The sequence below is a fragment of the Lygodium microphyllum genome, chromosome 3, assembly GCF_053477565.2.
Source record: "Lygodium microphyllum isolate KBCC chromosome 3, Lygodium_microphyllum_v1.1.10, whole genome shotgun sequence".
Classification (NCBI taxonomy): Eukaryota; Viridiplantae; Streptophyta; class Polypodiopsida; order Schizaeales; family Lygodiaceae; genus Lygodium; species Lygodium microphyllum.
In genome coordinates, this window is record NC_141137.1 from 139,178,725 (window position 1) to 139,197,054 (window position 18,330).

General features: G+C 43.9%; 1 protein-coding gene across 1 annotated transcript in view; it reads left to right on the forward strand.

Moving 5' to 3' along the window:
• The first annotated feature begins 10,858 nt into the window (after window positions 1-10,858).
• Window positions 10,859-18,330, forward strand: part of EYE (conserved oligomeric Golgi complex component-related / COG complex component-like protein) — a 50,870-nt gene continuing 43,398 nt past the window's right edge. Inside the window, exon 1 of the mRNA XM_087674820.1 lies at window positions 10,859-11,394. Coding sequence (XP_087530946.1) covers window positions 11,107-11,394 — 288 coding nt within the window. The 5' untranslated portion in view covers window positions 10,859-11,106. The remainder of the gene's footprint in view (window positions 11,395-18,330) is intronic.

Sequence of the window (18,330 nt, forward strand, 5' to 3'; positions counted from 1 at the left end):
AGAGAAAATGAGAGAGGGAGAGGGAGAGGGAGAGGGAGAGGGGGGAGAGACGAAAACATAATAGGGAAATGAGAGAGGGAGACGGAGGGAGAAGAAATGAGAGAAGGAGAGGAAGAGAGCAAAAGGAAATGAGAGAGGGAGAGGAGAGAGAAAAAAGAGAGAATGAGAGGAGAGAGAAAAAGAGATAATATGTTAAACATAATAGGCAAATAGAGCAAGAGAGGGTATGGGTGAGGGTGAGGGCAAGGGAGGGAGAGGACATGAGAGAGGGAGAGGAAGAGAGAAAAAAATGAGAGAGGGAGAGGAGAGAGAAAAAGAGAAAAAAATATTAAAAATAATAGAGAAAGAGAAAAAGAGAGGGTCAGGGTGAAGAAGGGACATGAAATGAGAGAGGGAGAGAAAGAGAGAAAGGTAAATGAGAGAGGGAGAGGAGAGAGAAGAAAAAATGAGAGAGAGAGAGAGGAGAGAGAAAAAGAGAGAGGAAGGGAGAGGAATGAGAGGGAGAGGAGAGAGAAAAGGAAATGAGAGAGGGAGAGGAAAAGGAATGACAGAGAGAGGAGAGAAAAAAAGAGAGAGGGAGGGAGAGGAATGAGAGGGAGAGGAGAGAGAAAAGGAAATGAGGGAGGGAGAGAAAAGGAATGAGAGAGAGAGAGGAGAGAGAAAAAGGAATGAGAGAGGGCAAGGGAGGGAGAGGAATGAGAGAGAGAGGAGAGAGAAAAAGAGAGAGGGAGGGAGAGGAATGAGAGGGAGAGGAGAGAGAAAAAGAAATGAGAGAGAGAGAGGAGAGAGAAAAAGAGAAATATCATTAAACCTAATAGGGAAAGAGAGAAAGAGAGGGTGAGGGCAAGGGAGGGAGAGGAAATGAGAGAGGGAGAGGAGAGAGAAAAAGGAAATGAGAGAGAGAGAGAGGAGAGATAAAAAGAGAAATATCATTAAACCTAATAGGGAAAGAGAGAAAGAGAGGGTGAGGACGAGGGAGGGAGAGGAAGAGAGAAAACGAAATATTATGTGCTAGAGAGAAAACGAAATATTATGTGCTAGATACTGAGTAGTAGGTACTAAATACTAGTGTTCTATGATACTATATGCTAGGTCATAGAAAAAGAGAGAGATGGAAGGAGAGGATAATAATCTAAGAAAAGAAAAGAATGATAACAAAAACAAATTGTTTGTTGTAACGTAGACAAAATGGAAAATGAAGAAGGTCCTGTTGTTCAAGATCGCGAGGCGTATCTTAATCAGCATGTCCCATGTCCTTGATCTCAATGCAAGTTGGCAATTAGACAAAAACGCCGATTGTCTATAGAACACATACGACGATTTGGCGAGTTTCAATCTGAGATCATTGATCAGGCGATTGCGGATTTTTAGCAAATGGTAATTTGAAGTTAATATCAATCATGCATTGTAGTCGCAAGCTAATTGAATACCATATACAATAAGATTGGGTCTTGCTGGCAAATTTTCTATCTACGGAGGTGATGTCTCGTCCCAAGGGGGACCCTTTGCAGCCAATTAGAAGAGTACGTGGGCATGCAATGGATGGAGTGCAAGAGCCAATCCACCACTCGCAAGGCCAATCTATACCGTCAATTCCAGAGGAGACAGGCAACCTTCCAGACCTACCTACAATCTTAGAGCCTGAGATAGAGGCAATGATCGATGCATTGATTTCCATGGATGTCGAGACTTCTAATCCGCTTAGAGAGGAAGCATCCATACTATTATATGATGGGTGCCGAGTATCTCGGCTGAAGACACTACTTGCACTCTTAAGTGTGCAAGCAAAATACGGGTGGAGCGATACGAGTGTGACCGAGTTATTCAGGTACCTTGTACATACGCTTCATTGATTTTTTATTTCGGCACTATTATTACAAACATTTGTGCTTTTTCAAGGTGTTTTATGATTTTTTTTCAGGTTATTGAAATATCATATATTACCACCTGTAAATACCATGCCTGATTCTCGTGATGATGCACGACATGTTTTACAGAAGCTTGGCATGGACTATAATAACATCCATGCATGTATCAACGATTGCATACTGTTTCGAGGAGAATACGAGACTATGGAGACATGTCCAAAGTGTGGTGCTCACAGGTATCGACAGGACTTGCAAGGGCAAACCATCCCTCTAAAGTTCTCAGACACTTTCCGCTCATCCCCTGCATAAACCACATGTTTCGTACGTCCGGCGTGGCAAGGTTGACAACGTTGCATGCACAAAATAGGTCCACGGATGGAGTTCAACGAATATCAACGGATTCGTGCACATGGAGCCACATTGACTCAACCTTCCCAGGCTTTGCCCGAGAGCCAAGGAATCTTCGGCTCGGTCTTGCAATGGATGGCGTGAACCCATTCGGTCTACACTCAACTTCTTATAGTGTGTGGCCTATAGTCCTTGTCAACTACAATATCCCTCCATGGCTTTCTACGAAGAAAGGATATCTCATCCTTAGCTTGCTCGTCCCAAGCCGCTACAAAGTAAAAAATATGGACGTGTATCTTCGTCTATTAGTCAATGAGCTTAAGATTTTGTGGGAGGAGGGGGTCACCGTGCAAGATATGAGCAGGCGCGATGGTCGGCGGTCAGCCAATATTCGAGCCATTCTCATGTGGACGATGCATGACTTTCCGAGATTGGGAGAGTGCTCAGGTGAGCAGGCCTCCGTTCTCGCTGGTAATATCTATATTTTATCTCGTTTAACCAAGTATTCACTAGGTCATGGTGTTGGAACAAGTCCGGTTACCTTAGGTTATCATGCATGTCCATTGTGCGGGCCATAGTTAGACTCCCGAATGTCACGAACCATGAAGAAGATGGTATATCAAGGACACACTGATGCATGGAGGCATATTTCACGGTGGATTCCGTGCCACGGTGGATTCCATGAGGTTTTACGGTGGATTCCGTAAACTTTGATGACTGGGGCTCATAACACAAAGTGGATTCTTTGTGCGAGAAGTTGATGGGGACGCCTGTCCTTTTCGGGCGTTTCATTAATTTAGTGTGTACATGCGTGATTCCATAGCGGGTGATTCCGCAAAATGCATATTAAATTAATAAACGTTTATGAGTTTAGAGTGCGCACTCGTAATAAATTAAGGTTAGGATTTATTTCTAACCAGTTGATTTATTTATGTAGCTGAAGACTGCTAGGTATTCACTTTTGTCGGTTTAATTGTATTATTTTACTAACGATTGTGAATGCTTCAGTTGATGTGTAGAGATAGCAGCAGTGGTGGCGGAGGAAAGCATTGGAGGATAGCGAGTATTCGATTTATGGATTATATTTTGATAGGCGCCACGCCTATATTTTGTCACGCCTATTTATTGAGGCGTCGGATATTTATTATTATTTTGTATGCGCATGGGCGCACGATTATGTTATTTCTATTTGGACATTGTATTGGGCGTGCCAGACTCTTTGGGCACCGTCCATTAGCTTTATTCCTATTTTTATGTTAAAGCAAACTCAAAAGCTAAAATCTTGCTATTTTGTAATTTGGGCTATTATTTGAGCTTGAAGATGAATAATACATAAAATACATGCTTTGTGGAGCACTCCACAAGGCATGGGGGGAGATTGCACCCAATTGGTCTCTTGCTCTTGTCGTTCATGCTTTTTACCTTGTAATTTGTGCAAAAAGTAGAGTTTTATTGTTCTTGGGGACCTTCGGGCATTCACTACGCGAGCGTACAACATCCGATCTGCGCACCAGAAAAGGACAGGCGTCCCCATTAACTTCTCGCACAAAGAATCCACTTTGTGTATGAGCCCCAGTCATCAAAGTTTACGGAATCCACCGTAAAACCTCACGGAATCCACCGTGGCACGGAATCCACCGTGAAATATGCCTCCAGGCATCACACACTGCTTTCTTGCTGGAATATCATGAACTCAGGGAAGGTTTCCTTGGACGACCTCCAACACGTATGAACGCTGCAAGCTGGTATGAGCTGAAAATGGTCCATGCGGAATCACATCCAAATGGAATGCATCGGTTCTCAGTTTTCTACGAGTTGCCTTATTGGACCCACTTAGGTCAACCACTTGTTGGATCCCATACATATTTTCAAGAATGTGAACAGCTTGTTATGGGACCACATCACAGGAAAGAGAGACACTATAGGGGCACGAATGGATTTGAATGAGGTAGGTAAGATGGAGGCGCTTTGGCCGTAATCGAGTGCTGATGGTCGTGTGCAGCTTCCTCGCGCTCCTTGGGTTTTGTCCACTAAAGAAGAGCGCATTGTGAAGCAAGTAATCAAGTATATCCGCACTCCGATGGGTATGATGCGTTCTCTCAGGTCCGCATTTTTTAAAGACGACCAATTATCAGGGCTAAAATCCCATGACTGGCAAAAGATATGTCAGGTTTGTACTACGAATGGATTGTAATTAACGTGGGCATTTTGCTATTTGGAATCTAGCCATTATTCATAATGCTTTCTCATTTGTGGCAGTTTGTACTACTGATCACAATCATAGGATATCTTACTCCAGAAATACGCGGGGCCATTTACAGGCTGTCGTCTTTGGTACAATGGATCTCACAGAAGGAGATTAAGATGTCCTCTGTTGAATCCGCGAGGTGGGGAGCAGTGGAGACGGTCTGTCTCTTTGAGAAATACCTGCCCACCAGCATGCTCACGATACAAATCCACCTTCTTGTGCATCTTGTGGATGAAGTGGAGATTGCTGGATCTGTCCATACGCGATGGATGTTCTTCTTGGAGCACTTCATGAAAATCTTGAAAGGCTTTGTGCAACAACGAGCTCGGCCAGAAGGTAGCATGGCCGAAGGTTGGTTGGTGTCTGAGGCGCTAATGCATATTTTACAATGGCTACCAACGATGGAACTAGATAATGAGATGCTATGGTCGCTGAAGGACGATGATAGACTGACTGGAGATGTGGTGGCTAGAAATGGGGTAGAAAAAAGAGTGGATGCCTCAATGGAAGAGAAGGTGAATCGCTTTTGTATGTTGCATCATGCCTCTATGGAGACGTGGCTCGCCAAGTACCAGATCGAGAGGAAGCGCGAGCTGAATTCCGACGTAGTACGCATCATCGACCAATTCGATATCCCGAAGGGATGGAGGAGATGCCGCGGTTTATGTTAATGCAATGGTTGCATGGAGCCTTGACCGCAGCGTCTCGCGAAGGGACAGAGGTCTCAATGGAGGAGTGGGAATTCTCAAGGGGATGTAGTCCAAAGGTGATGAGGGGTTTAGAATCTGTCGTATCTAAATTTTATATAAGACATCTAATTTGAGTGTTTCAATGTACAGTACAAAATATATAGTGCAGCGTGGTCGTGCGGATGGCATTTTCGCGCGGAGCGTATTGACAAAATGCGTTCCACAATGGACTGTGGTGTCATGGCAAGGTTCGAGCAAGAGAGCCGGTGACGAGCAATGGATCCAAACACGGTTGTGGATGAGATGGAGTATTTTGGAAACTTGCAAAGTATTGTTACGGTGGATTACGGTAGCTTCTCCATGATATTATTCAATGTGCAGTGGTTCAAAGTGGTACTTGGAGAAGCTGGAGTAATAGTTCGACGAGGTCCATCTGGATTTCTCGAAATAGATTCCGAAAAAAATGGACGGATTTGTGCGACACCTTTGTATTGCCGGCCCATTGTGAACAGGTGCATGGACTCATTTGCTTACTAATTGTATTACGACATGGTTTATGTCACAATGGTTTGAACTCTCTTATATGTGTTTGTGAACAGGTAATCTTCTATCCAAACCCCGACAACCTCGATGGTGGTATGTTATACCTTCAACTCCCCGACGTGCGAGAGTATATGATCAAAGTGATGTTCCGAGCATAGATGAAGATAATATGCAAATAGACGGGTCGATATTGCAAGGGGTACTGGCCGTTGAAAGCTTGGAGCTAGCATTGGCTAACAATGATGGAAATACAGGAGTCCAAGAATTCTTTGCGAATGAGGCAGACTCATTCTTTTGTGGTGAGATGTCTATCAACCTTCCAGTGTATGCGGAGTCGTGTCAGGAGATTAACATGGGACCATAGGATACTTCATACTTGGAGCATCCACTTACTCAATTCGTTGACCAATCGCTTATAAGGGTACATAAGATATGCATTTTAAGTGTGATTTTTTTAATGATTTATATTATTGTGCTTTGTATGATTTAAATTAATTATTCTAACATCATTTTTTGTCTGTGCAGGTGACATTTTCAGGATGAGTCGAGGGATGAGCGATGAGGAGTTACAGGACATCTTCGCACGCATGTCTCCAGACTAGATCGCCAGATTTAGAGAGATGGCAGACCAGGAGCTGTCTCGGTCTTTGTCAGGGCGCTCTGCTAGATCTGCTTCAATGCGATCGGATGCTTCGGCTTTGAGCAGACGAGCTCGACGCTCACGATTTGGGCCAGAGGGAGGGAGTGCATTGGGATCAGGGGGATGCTGCAGAAATACAGAGGCAGTGAGCCCGCGGTCGACTCCTCGCTCTCGTGGCTCTTCCAGGGAGCATCCTTTAGGCTCAGGTGGATACTGTGGAGACATGGACGCAGTGTCTTCGTCTCGTCATTCAGCTGGAGCTACATCACCTCTAGGATTTGTCACACCTGTGGGAACGTCTACTCCAGTTACTCTGGCTTTTGTGCAGCCGTCAGCAAGTGGCACCCCCTGTGGGTGCCACTCCGAGAGATATTACCCCCGTCGGTACACCGGATGCATAGGGGTCTCCTGGATATGCCGAGGAGTGTGGACGCAGATGGGAGAGGACCCATCTTAGGCAGACTCCAGGGGGTTATGGATATCTAGTCGATAGTAGGTCAAGAGCCATAATCATGAATGATGAGGGGAGGAGGGTGATTGCTCGCATGAGAGAGTTGTGCCAACAAGTTTTTCGACATAATATCTTGGATCATTGGAAGAACATATCGGAGGGGAGCAAGGACTACATAGTAGCATCCTTGCACGAGGAGTTTCCGGTGCCAACCACAGTAGATAGATTCTCTACGGGCTAGATGAGGGATTGCATGCATGCATACATGTCACATAGATGATCCGACGCACGCAAGGCAATCAAGAGTGGGGCTGCAAAGCCCGAGTGGTTAGATGCAGATGAGTGGCACCGACTGAGGGAGGAGACTACAGATTCTCCAGGACATTGGAGTCAGCAGCGCGAGGCGGCGAGGGCATGACTCGACGCCAGAGTGATCCATCATCTTGGGAGTGGCGGCCACAGGACATATTTGGAGGACTTTGTAAGTTTTTCTTTTGTTTTGCTTGTTTATTTTTTTTAAATATTCTTTGTACTGACAATCATGTTTCTAACAGTTAGCATTTTGTTTTCTTTGCAGCACTCCATTACAAATCGCGATCTGACTGGCCTTGAGACTCGATATGCAGAGAGGCACGGTCTCACTACATTGATCGATCGATTGTATAGACGCGGTGGCCCTGTAAGTCACTCATCTTTCTTGTCCATAGTTACCATGAGATATTTGAATGCATTATTGTATGGTGGACTGATGTGTTGTTTCTTTTTCTACAGAGTTCGTTCGATGCTCCTTTGCGGCGGGACGAGCTTTCGGGGGACGAGGATTTGTAGCTCGCCCTTAGATCCCTGGAGCTCACACACCTTTATTTTTGAGTCACCTGATCTATGTAGACATTTTCTATGTATTAGTGATATCCTGTCATGATTGTACCAATCGCTTTTTATGCGATCATGTATTTATTTCATGTATCAGTTTTATGATTTCAGTATACATTGTTTTTGTTTGCAAGCGCATTGTACACAGTAGTGCAGAAACTATTTTGTATGGCTCTCATAAAGCACACAGTGGTAGACAAATTTTTTTTTTCCTGTTATCGTCGCTATTAGCGTCGTAAATTTTACTGCTTGCGTCGTTATTGGCGTCGCAAACCATCGCCTATCAGCGTCGGTATTGGTATCAGCGACGCCGATACCGACGCTGATAGCAATGGTAATACCGACTATTCTATGGCGTCGCCAATAACGACACTTTTTGCGATGACGGGAGAAAATTTTGTTATTTGCATTTTTGTCGCTTTAAACGTCGGTATAAGGCCTATATCTTGTAGTGATCCTCATGCAGTGTGAGGGTCTTACTGGATGAGGATGAAAGCATTGTGAATGTCACGACGAACATTGTGTACAAGGATGTACTTTAGAAGATGTAATAAGGTACATTGCTTTTTTATAGAGATGCATATAGAGATGTATTTTTTGGAGGGTGGAATGATATGATTGTATTTGTACAGAGATATATTTGTTGAATTTTGATGGCTTTGTAGTCCCTGCTTGGCATATATGTGAAATGGCCTTTGTGCTATATTCGGTTGGCATATACTCAGTGGTAATTGAGTATATATTTCCTACGCTATATATAAGTGTTTGCTTGACTTTTGCAGATGCCTACTCCAAGCTGGGGCTATTATCTAGCTTTTGAGTATCAGAAGGAATTGCAGTGTATATTGCGTGCAGTGACAACGCATGATATTATAAGAAGAACGCATTTGCAAGGGTCATTGAGCGTTTATATGATGATGTCAATATAGAGACTTTACTTTCAGTTTTTATTGAGATGGTGCGTTGTGGGTATACTCAGTGTTTTCGAGTGCATATGGGTGAAGCTGAGCGGGAAAAGAGGTTTCGACGATCTCACATTGATAGAATACCGAGGGGGTGACCGACGTATGAATTTAAGGACCTTGGTTGTTTTGTGACGCTACATCAAGCTGTGACAATGCCTACCGAGTAGTTTGCAAATGTTAAGCCAAGTATTGTTATTCTAATGTTAAGTAATCTTTGTCGATTGTTAGATGTGTTCAAGTTTACGTTGTGGGCTTTTAAAAATTTAGGTGAAAGAAAGAGAGAAAAGTCTATCATGTTCCCTGTACTATCACCAGGACGAACATATGTGGATTGTTAATATTGCTGAGAGTCTATATTTGATGCTTGGATATGCTTAGACTTTGTGGTTCATTTCAGCGTAGCAATGTTATTTTTGATCGTAACATCCACATCCAAGGATCATGTAGAGCTACTTCTAACTGTTGCGCAGAGCAAGTATGGATACATCTACAATATTGGTGCATGGTCATTGCATGTATATATAAGTTTATGTACTCATAGATGCATGTTTGGCCTTTTGTACATGCGTGTAAGAGAGAGAGAGAGAGAGAGAGAGAGAGAGAGAGAGAGAGAGAGAGAGAGAGAGAGAGAGAGAGTGAGTGTGTGTGAATAGAGAGGGGAGAGGTGTAAAAGGGGTGAGAGATAGAGTAGAGGAGAGGGATAAAAGAGGGGAGGGAGGAAGTGATAGAGGCTGTGGAGGGAGAAGAAAGATAACAAGGGAGGAGGGAGGGAATGAGGATTATAGATGTGAGAAAGAGAGATGGGTAACAAATATACGAGAGAAGAGTCGCAAATGAAGGGGGTGGGGGTGAAGACGGGTAGAGAGAGGGAGGAAGAGGCAAAAAATAGAGAGAGAGATTCGGGATAGAGAGAATATAGTAAGTAAGCATATGGTTTCTTGTACTCAAGGATACAAAATATGCATTTTGCATATCTTTTGTTTATGGTTTGGTGCAATGTTATTTCCAATTGCAACATCCAAGGATCATATAGAGCTACTTCTAGATATCATGCAAAGTACACATGGGTAAAGTTTACAAGTTTGGTGCATAAAAGGCATTGCATACATATGCAAGTCTCTATACACCTAGATGCAAATGCATATCTATCCTTTTATGCATGTGTACACGAGAGAGAGAGAGAGAGAGAGAGAGAGAGAGAGAGAGAGAGAGAGAGAGAGAGAGAGAGAGTGTGTGTGTGTGTGAAGCTGAATAGGATAAGAGGTTTTGATGATTTCACACACTGATAGAGTACCAAGAGGGTGGGTGATGTATGAATCTAAAGACCTCGATTGTTTTGTTACGCTGCATCAAGCTATGACAATGCTTGCTGAGTGGTTTGTGGATGTTAGGCTAGGTATTGTTGTTTTAGTGTTAAGTAGTCTTTGTTGGTTGTTAGATGTGCTTACATTTACGTTGTGGGCTTCTAAATTTTTAGGTGCAAGAAAGAGAGGAAAGACTATCATATCCCCTGTACCATCAACAAGACGAAGAGTGGCGATGAGGCTTGCTTCACCTAGCCATGCTATATTGGAGAGTGGAAAATTTCTCAGTTATTTCTCAAAGAAAAGAAAGCTTCATTTTGGTTAGACCCTATGGGAAGCTTAAAAAAAATTGTAACATTTGGATGTAGATGCATAGGCACAATCAAGGAGTGACACTTTGTGGTTTGTTAATACTTGAATTTGTGGTGCAAGGTTATTGGCGCAGTCTCTAGAACAAACTTTGATTTCAGGCTTTGCTTCACCTATGTGGGTTATTAATATTGAGAGTTTGCATATAATGCTTGGATAAACTTAAACTTTGTGCTGTGGTTCATAAATCTTTCATTTGTGGTTCGTTTCACCGTAGTAATGTTATTTCTCATTGTAGCATCCAAAGATCATCTAGAGCTACTTCTAATTGTTGTGCAGAGCAAGTATGGATACAAGTTTACAAGTTTGGTGCATGGTCATTGCATGTATATATGAGTCTATGTACTCCTGGATGCAAATGCATGTCTGGCCTTTTATACATGTATGTAAGAGAGAGAGAGAGAGAGAGAGAGAGAGAGAGAGAGAGAGAGAGAGAGCGATTGAGTGAGTCACTGTGGATACAGAGGGGGAAGGTGTAAAAGAGGTGAGAGATAGAGGGGTTGTGAGTAGAGGAGAGTAAAGCATGTGATGCTTTTGTGATAACATTACCCACTGTGTGATAGGGAAGTGAAAGGCAACACTGCCCTTGCTCCCTGTCGCGAAGCGGGATAGCGTTCCTTGCGTGGGAATGCTAGTTTTACATTAAAGCTGGGTTATTTCATGAATTCTCCTCTTTCATTTTGTTATTGCGATGACATCACCCTATTCACCTTCTGTTGCCATTGCTTAGTTCAGGATTAAGGCCTCTCTCTCTCTCTCTTTGTGCCTGTCTGTGTCTGCGCCTGTTTACCTGAGGAAGAGAGATAGGATGATGGTGGTGGATCTTGCCTCATTTGCGGGGGAGCAATTCGATCCCAAGGCATGGGTAAACGAAGCTGGCAGATCTCGCCACCCGGACGACCCAGTCGACAAGCACTTGAATGACCTTGAGATGAAGCTCCAGCTTCTCTCAGAGAACATCACCTCCGCATTGGAAGAGCAGAGCTCCGCTTCGCTCCTCAAAGTGCCCAGAGCTTCTCGGGAGGTCATCCGATTGCGAGACGATGCATCTTCCTTGCGATCCACCGTCTCGACCATCTTACATAGACTGAAAAAGGTCTTTTTCTCCACTTACCTCTGCATGTTTTCTCTACGACGGTTCTTGGTTAATTTCCATTTGTTTGCTAGTATCTGTCAGTTATTGCGGACTGATATGAAAAATCGCTCATAATCTGGAGTTCGCTAGCTAGAGAGCCAAATCTAGTGCACTACATTGCCAATAGATGAGACTGGTTGAGTGACATCGGCTGGGGATGGAATTGCATGTGTTTATGGATTGAACAAAGCTTCAGCTGGAGAAATGGTAGAATTTTCCAGCAGTGTTAAAGGAATGGCTTTGAATTCTGAAAATGAAAGTCGTGCCAATGTTTTCCATATGCTGCAGCTATATCTCATGCTGTGATTCTTGGTTATATCCCATTTTTGCGAGTGTCTGCTTACATCAAAGACTATGGTCGATGGAGATGAAAATTGCCCAGTCACGAGTGTGCTTGTTAGAGAGCCATATCTGGATGTATCATGCAACTGTTTGTGAGCCAGAAATAACTCCTGTCCCTTCATTTCTTTACTGTCTCCTGATGTGATCAACATGTACTATGTATAGAGCAAATCCCATTGATCATCCTGCAAACTTTTGAAAAGCACTCTGGTCAGGCCAATTACAAACTTCACTGCCTCCTATTTGAGTACCATTGCAACTGGCAATTATTCGTGTATATAGAAGACCTGCCACTCTGTATCTCTAGATGATATATGTGCGCAACATTCTACTGGTCAACATTATCCATGCAGTGGTCAAATAATCCATTGGAGGGATGGGCATAAATGTTAAGCTACCTCAGATTTTAGTGTAAAGTCAATCTAAAATTATGTTCTAGTTTCTTTGGCTCTTGTACAGCCCTAGAACAAAACTGTAGATAAATCATTAGAAAGACAAAACTCCAATGTTTTGGATATGGGTTGGCTGGCCTTTGAATCTCCTTGGGATTCTTTAATTTCAGCCGCCAGAATTCAAGTACTAGGCCCTCAATTCTGAGCACACATCCTAAGGTGGTTGTCAAACCCTATAGAGATTCATGTGTAATAATTGGTGACGAAGTAGAGGACGGCTTAGATGTTTTAGCTACATGCTTCACTCCGAATGAAGTTGAGGGTATTTCTTTCAACATTTTTTCTCAAGGTGAGGGCCCTTCCCACAATATGGGCATTTAGGCTTCTTTGAAACTGTGCTAGAGCCCGATGAAGACTTTGAATGTTGAACTTGCTTCTTTTTCTTGTTCTTGGTTTTCTTGTCATTCTTGTTGCCCGCTACTATAAGACTGGATCCACTAGTACCAATCTCCTTGAGTTGTTCTTTGTGCTCTAAAACAAGTGGAGCTAGCTTTTTCGATAGAAGAGTCTCCCGAACCTTGGAGATAAGCAAGGTGGTGTAGAAGACATCATACTTGGGAGATTGTAACTGAGTGATGAGAGTCATCGTCATGTTCTTCGATGAAATTGTCCTACCAAGGGATGCAAGCTCATCTTGCATCCCTCTATCTTGTTGATGTGATCTTGTATAGAAGGGGAATCATCAACAGAAAGTATATGGTGTTTCTTCCCTATGGTGATACGATGGGCAAAGGTCTTTTGATGGTAGAGCTTTCTCCACAACTCCACTGTGATTTGAAGTCTGTGCACATGCACAAGGACAAAATCCTGTAGACTCATAAAGAGAAGATCACAATCTAGATCTAGAATTGAGCCGATCCCAAAGGGTTGCTTGTATGGGAGTGTGCAATGGAAGAAGGAACATGAACATAGTGAGAAGGGAAGAGAGAGACAGCAAGAAGAAAAAGGAAGAAATTTGCATTAATTGAAAATGAATGCTGGATACAAAGGGAGGATTGATTAGTCCCTATACGTAGCCCACAGTGTCAGTGAGGGCACTAGATCAAGCTGACGAAGATGGCAACACCAAAGATGGAGAGTGTCGGAGCTAGTGAGTGTACAACTTGCAAAAGAGAATGAATGCTACCCCAACCAAAGTCTACTATAAATAGCAAATTTTTTTGCTAAAATGGTCGACTCGTCCACATGGCCAAACCAACTGCATTTAATGCAGTCTTACTGTGTTTAATGCAGTCGCAGGCATATTGACATGGCAAAAAATCCCATAAAAATGCCGGATGTTTAGACAATATCTGGTAGATAGTGATAGTCTAGGAAATGCAAAAAATGCACCAGAATTGCACACTAAATTGTGCACAAGGTGAAGAAATGTGGAGAAATACATACTAAAACTGCTAGAGCTTCCATGTCTCCATCAAACTTTGATAGGAGCTCACAACCAAGAGATGATAGACCGACATGACTAAAATAGGCAAACTAACATCCCCTCTCAGATCGTGGGAGTGTTTGTAGACCCAACCACCTCATGTGATGAAGCATAGAAGCCTTGGGCAAAGGCTTCGTGGTGAAAAGATCCATTGCATTGTCCTCTGTGGGATAGTAGGCCATGGTCAACTTGGAATCCATGATCCGCTCTCAAACATAGTGGTACTGAACCTCGATGTGCTTCGTGCGAGCACGAAACATTGGGTTCTTTGCCAAAGTGAGAGTAACTTGGTTATCCACACGTAGCTCTATAGGTTCTGTCTGTGGAAAGACAATCTCTGCCAACATATGATGGACCGAAGCTGACTCCATAGTCGTAGAACAAAGCACACGATATGCAACTTTTGTATAAGAAAGGGCCATAGTAGGCTACTTCTTATTGCTTCAAGAGATAGCTCCTGATCCAAGGGAGAAGGCATAATCTATAGTGGAATGTCTCGAATCCACATCACCTGCCCAATTAGAGTCTCCATCTAGAAAGAGTGTCTTGTTAGAGCTGGATAGCTGGACATTCCTTGGACAGGTAGGAGCAGATGACACGTGGTAGGCGTAGCAAAAGCAGGTGACACGTGGCAAGCGACAACAGTTTTATCAGGTTGGATAGGCTAGTCAGACAATAGTGCTGTTGGTAGGCTGCATTTCATGTAGTTGGCCTGGTATTCTCCATATTTTCTTGTTGGCCTATTTATTGGCTCTAATTCTAGCAGTCCTCTATAGTTGTGCTCCTAGATTTCAGCCTGCAGACCATGGAGACTGCCCTCGGGGCTGATGGAGACTGAGATCTTCGAGGTGGAGACACAGACATTCTCTTTGCACCTGTGTATATTTTTGCATCCTTACATATCATTCTTCACTGCAGATTTTTTGCGTTTCATTGTCTCTCTCTCTCTCTCTCTCTCTCTTTCTCTCTCTCCTCTCTCTGTTCACTCTGTCTTGGTCATTCGTTTTTACATTGCTTCACTTTGACATGGTATCAGATTATTGAAGGATTGATCTAGGGTAGACTCATCTGAAGAGGAGATTTCAGCACGACACAAGATTGTGTTTTCAGCGTTCAAGTGTGAGGAGGAGGGCTGCCCATCAGGACAAGATTGAGGCGAGCATGGGCGTGCGAGAAAGGAGAAGATTTGCTGAAGCTATTGTTGGTTTTTGCTATTAGAGAAGGAAGAAGGCTGCGTTTTGGGCCTTCAAGTGCAGATTTTACCTTTTTATCGCCTACGGCGAGTGGAGGAGCGGTCAAGAGCCCTAGAGGTTGTATTCTCACAGTTAGAGGGGATTGCTTTTTGTGTTTTGTGCAGGCATTGTAGGTGAAGATGTTTTCTGAGGTTGAGACAGAGTTTTAGGTGATCATGGACTGGAACGTGCCCGTCTTATCAGCTCTTTCATCAGATCAAAAGCTCGATGGCGAGAATTGCCGCATCTGGCAGGTTATGATGCTTGCCATTTTGGAGTCCTATGATTTGGCAGAGCTTCTTACAGAGGCTATTCATTGTCCTTCGCGAGACGAATCCGGACTCTCTTCTAGTGATAAGGTAGAGTTGGCAAAGGCTCAGGCACATTGGGATAAACTCAATGCTCACATTCACTTGTTTTTATTTCTCTCATGTACCAGCTGTTATCTCTCATATTGAGCATTTGACGGTGGCTTGGGAGGTATGGTTGGAGCTTGATCAGATGTACAATTGGATGACTCTCATGAAGCGAGTTTCTTTGGAATTGCAGATGTGGACTATGAGTGTCAACAAGTTTTCTATGTGGGAGCATATTAACAAGTTGAGGCAGCTTCAGATGTAGGTCCAAAACGCAGGGAAGGTGATCACTTTTGAAGACATGGTGATAACTCTTCTTTCACAGTTATCACCCCATTTCAGTGGTTTTTATTCCACCTTGATTGCTTCAGGGTGGTTTGAGACTCTTTGGTGGGAAGAGTTGGTTCCTATGGTCTTGGACCGAGAGGAGCAATTGAAAGGGACCAATGCTTCTAAATTTGAGGCCTTGGTTGGTCAGTCCAATCAGAAAAAGAGGAAGGACTAAAAGAAGGAGGACAAATCCAAGAAGGACAAATGAAAAGGAGTCTACTTGTCACATCTGTGGCAAAATAGGTCATTGGAAGAAGGATTGCTCCAACAAGGAGAAGAAGGAGAAGGAGAAGAAGGAGAAATCTTCAAAGGATTCCGGAGCGGTAGTTGCTCCCTCATCAGTTGCTTTCCTTCCCTTGGAGGTGGTTGAGGATTCGACCCTGACAGCTTCAAATGTTGCGTTGCCGGCCCCATGTACTTGGGAATGGATTGCTGACAGTGGTGCCTCATGGCACATGACTCCTTCTTTAGCAGGTGTTGCTCATTGGCGGCCTTCGCATGGCCATATTCTTATTGGTAAGAGTTCGTCTATTCCTATACAAGGACGGGAAGACATGCATCTTATTTCAGATGGACGAGGTGATGCTCATTCATCCAAGGTGCTTTATGTATTGGCCTTGGGGTACCATCTCCTTTCAGTGCACAAGATTTCTGCCCTCGGTCTTTTGGCCGAATTTGATGTGGATTCTTTTTGGATTCTTGATTGTGGATCGAGATAGCTTCTTTCGTTAGGTTTTGAGGAGAATGGAGTCTTCAAGTTGCGGTCTTTTTCTGCCTTGACTTCTCTTTTTCTTATCTCTCACAAACTTAGTTCGAGCTTTGGCATGCTCGGTTTGGCCACCTCAATTATGATTACCTTCGGATAGTGTCCAAGGGATAGTTCTTGTCGGATATTATGGTAAGCCAGCAGCCTTGTGTATCCTGCATCCGTGGGAAGCAAACTCGTGATGTTGTTCCCAGCAAGGCTCTGAGGAGGTCTTCAACACCCTTGGAGCTTGTTTCTACTGATCTTTGTGGACCGATGAGGAGAGAGTCCCTTAGAGGGAGCTTGTATTTCATGCTAATTGTGGCTGATTACAGTAGGATGACATGGGCTTATTTCTTGAAACTAAAGTTGGAGCTTTCTCCAACTTTAAGGATTGGTTGCTCTTTGAGGAGAATCGATCAGGTCGGAAGCTAAAGACCTCACGATCAGATAAGGGCGGAGAATTTGTTTTAATGAGCTTGCTGGTTTTTGTGCAGATGGTAGTATTCACCAAGAGTTTGCTAATACAAACACCCCTCAGGAGAATGCCATCTTGGAGCGGAAGAATCATAATGTGATCGAGATGGCCCATACCATGATGGAGCACCGTCAGACATCTTAGTGTCTATGGGTTGAAGCTGTGGCTACCGCAATTCACATCCTTAATCGTTTCCCTACTTTTGCTGTTGTTGGTATGGTTTCATATGAGGCGTAATTTGGGTCTAAGCTAGATGTTTCTTATTTCAAGGTTTTTGGGTGTGATGCCTATGTTCACATCCCGAAGACACAGCGTGACAAATTTGAAGCGTCTTCCAAAAGATAGATGTTTGTGGGCTATAACTTGCAATCTCAAGGCTCGATTATATGACCTTGTTTAGTGGGATGTCTACACGAGCCGAGATGTTCGATTCGTGGAAGTTCTAGCCTCAGAGAGGGGTGAGCAACACCCTGTTCTTGGAGGTCTTGGTGATAATTGGGCCGCCAATGATTGTTCCTCTGGAGCTTGTGCCTCTTGAGGATTCCTCTTCGGATGAGGAGCTTAGTTCTTAGCCACTAGATTCGCCGATTGCTCCCTCACCGTTGGTGGACCTTTCAGAAACTTCAGTAGATGGAGAGCGACGAGGTGAGATCCGGCCTCCTCCTCGTTGGGCTCGTGATACTCTTTGTGATGCAAGGATTGAGGGGGTCCTTGAGGAGTGAGCTCGCAGGATGGCCCGTGGCGTTCTCGGAGGAACCAAGCACACCACACCGAGCTTGTTTACACTAATTATTGTTTGATGACTCGTGTCATGTAGGATCGGGATTCCACCTCCATGAAGGAGGCTTTATAGCATGATTATTGGCGGAAAGCGACGGAGCAAGAGCTGGAGTCGATTGAGAGAAATGACACTTGGTATCTTGTGCCGAAGCCTCCTCATAAGAAGATCATTGGAGTCAAGTGGGTCTTCAAGACCAAGTACTGCAGCGATGGCATGTTGGATAAGCACAAGTTGCTAGAGGTTTTGCATAGCGCCTATGCATTGCTTTTCATGATACTTTTGCCCCTATAGCTCGGACGGCTACTATTTCTATAGCTCTTGCCTTGACTAGCCATAGGAGATGGCCAATCTATCAGCTAGATGTGAAGTTTGCCTTCTTGAATGGGGAGTTGAAGAAGGAGATCTATATTGAGCAGCCTCCAGGCTTCGGTTCTTCTGATGGTAAGGTGTACATGTTGAGGAAGGTTGTCTATGGCCTTAAGCAGGCTCCCCATGCTTGGAATGAGAAGATTGACTCGTTCCTCCAAGAGAAATTGGGGTATCGGCATTCCAAAGCCGACCCCTAGGTGTATGTGCACACCTCAGGTGGAGGTCGTGTGTTGTTTGTCCTTTATGTGGATGACTTGATTGTGATAGTGTATTATACTTAGATGATCGGCAGATGAAGGCAGCACTTCATGAGATGTTTTAGATGACGGATATGGGACTTCTTCACTTCTCTCTAGGTCATGAGATCTATCAGACCCCAGAGGGGG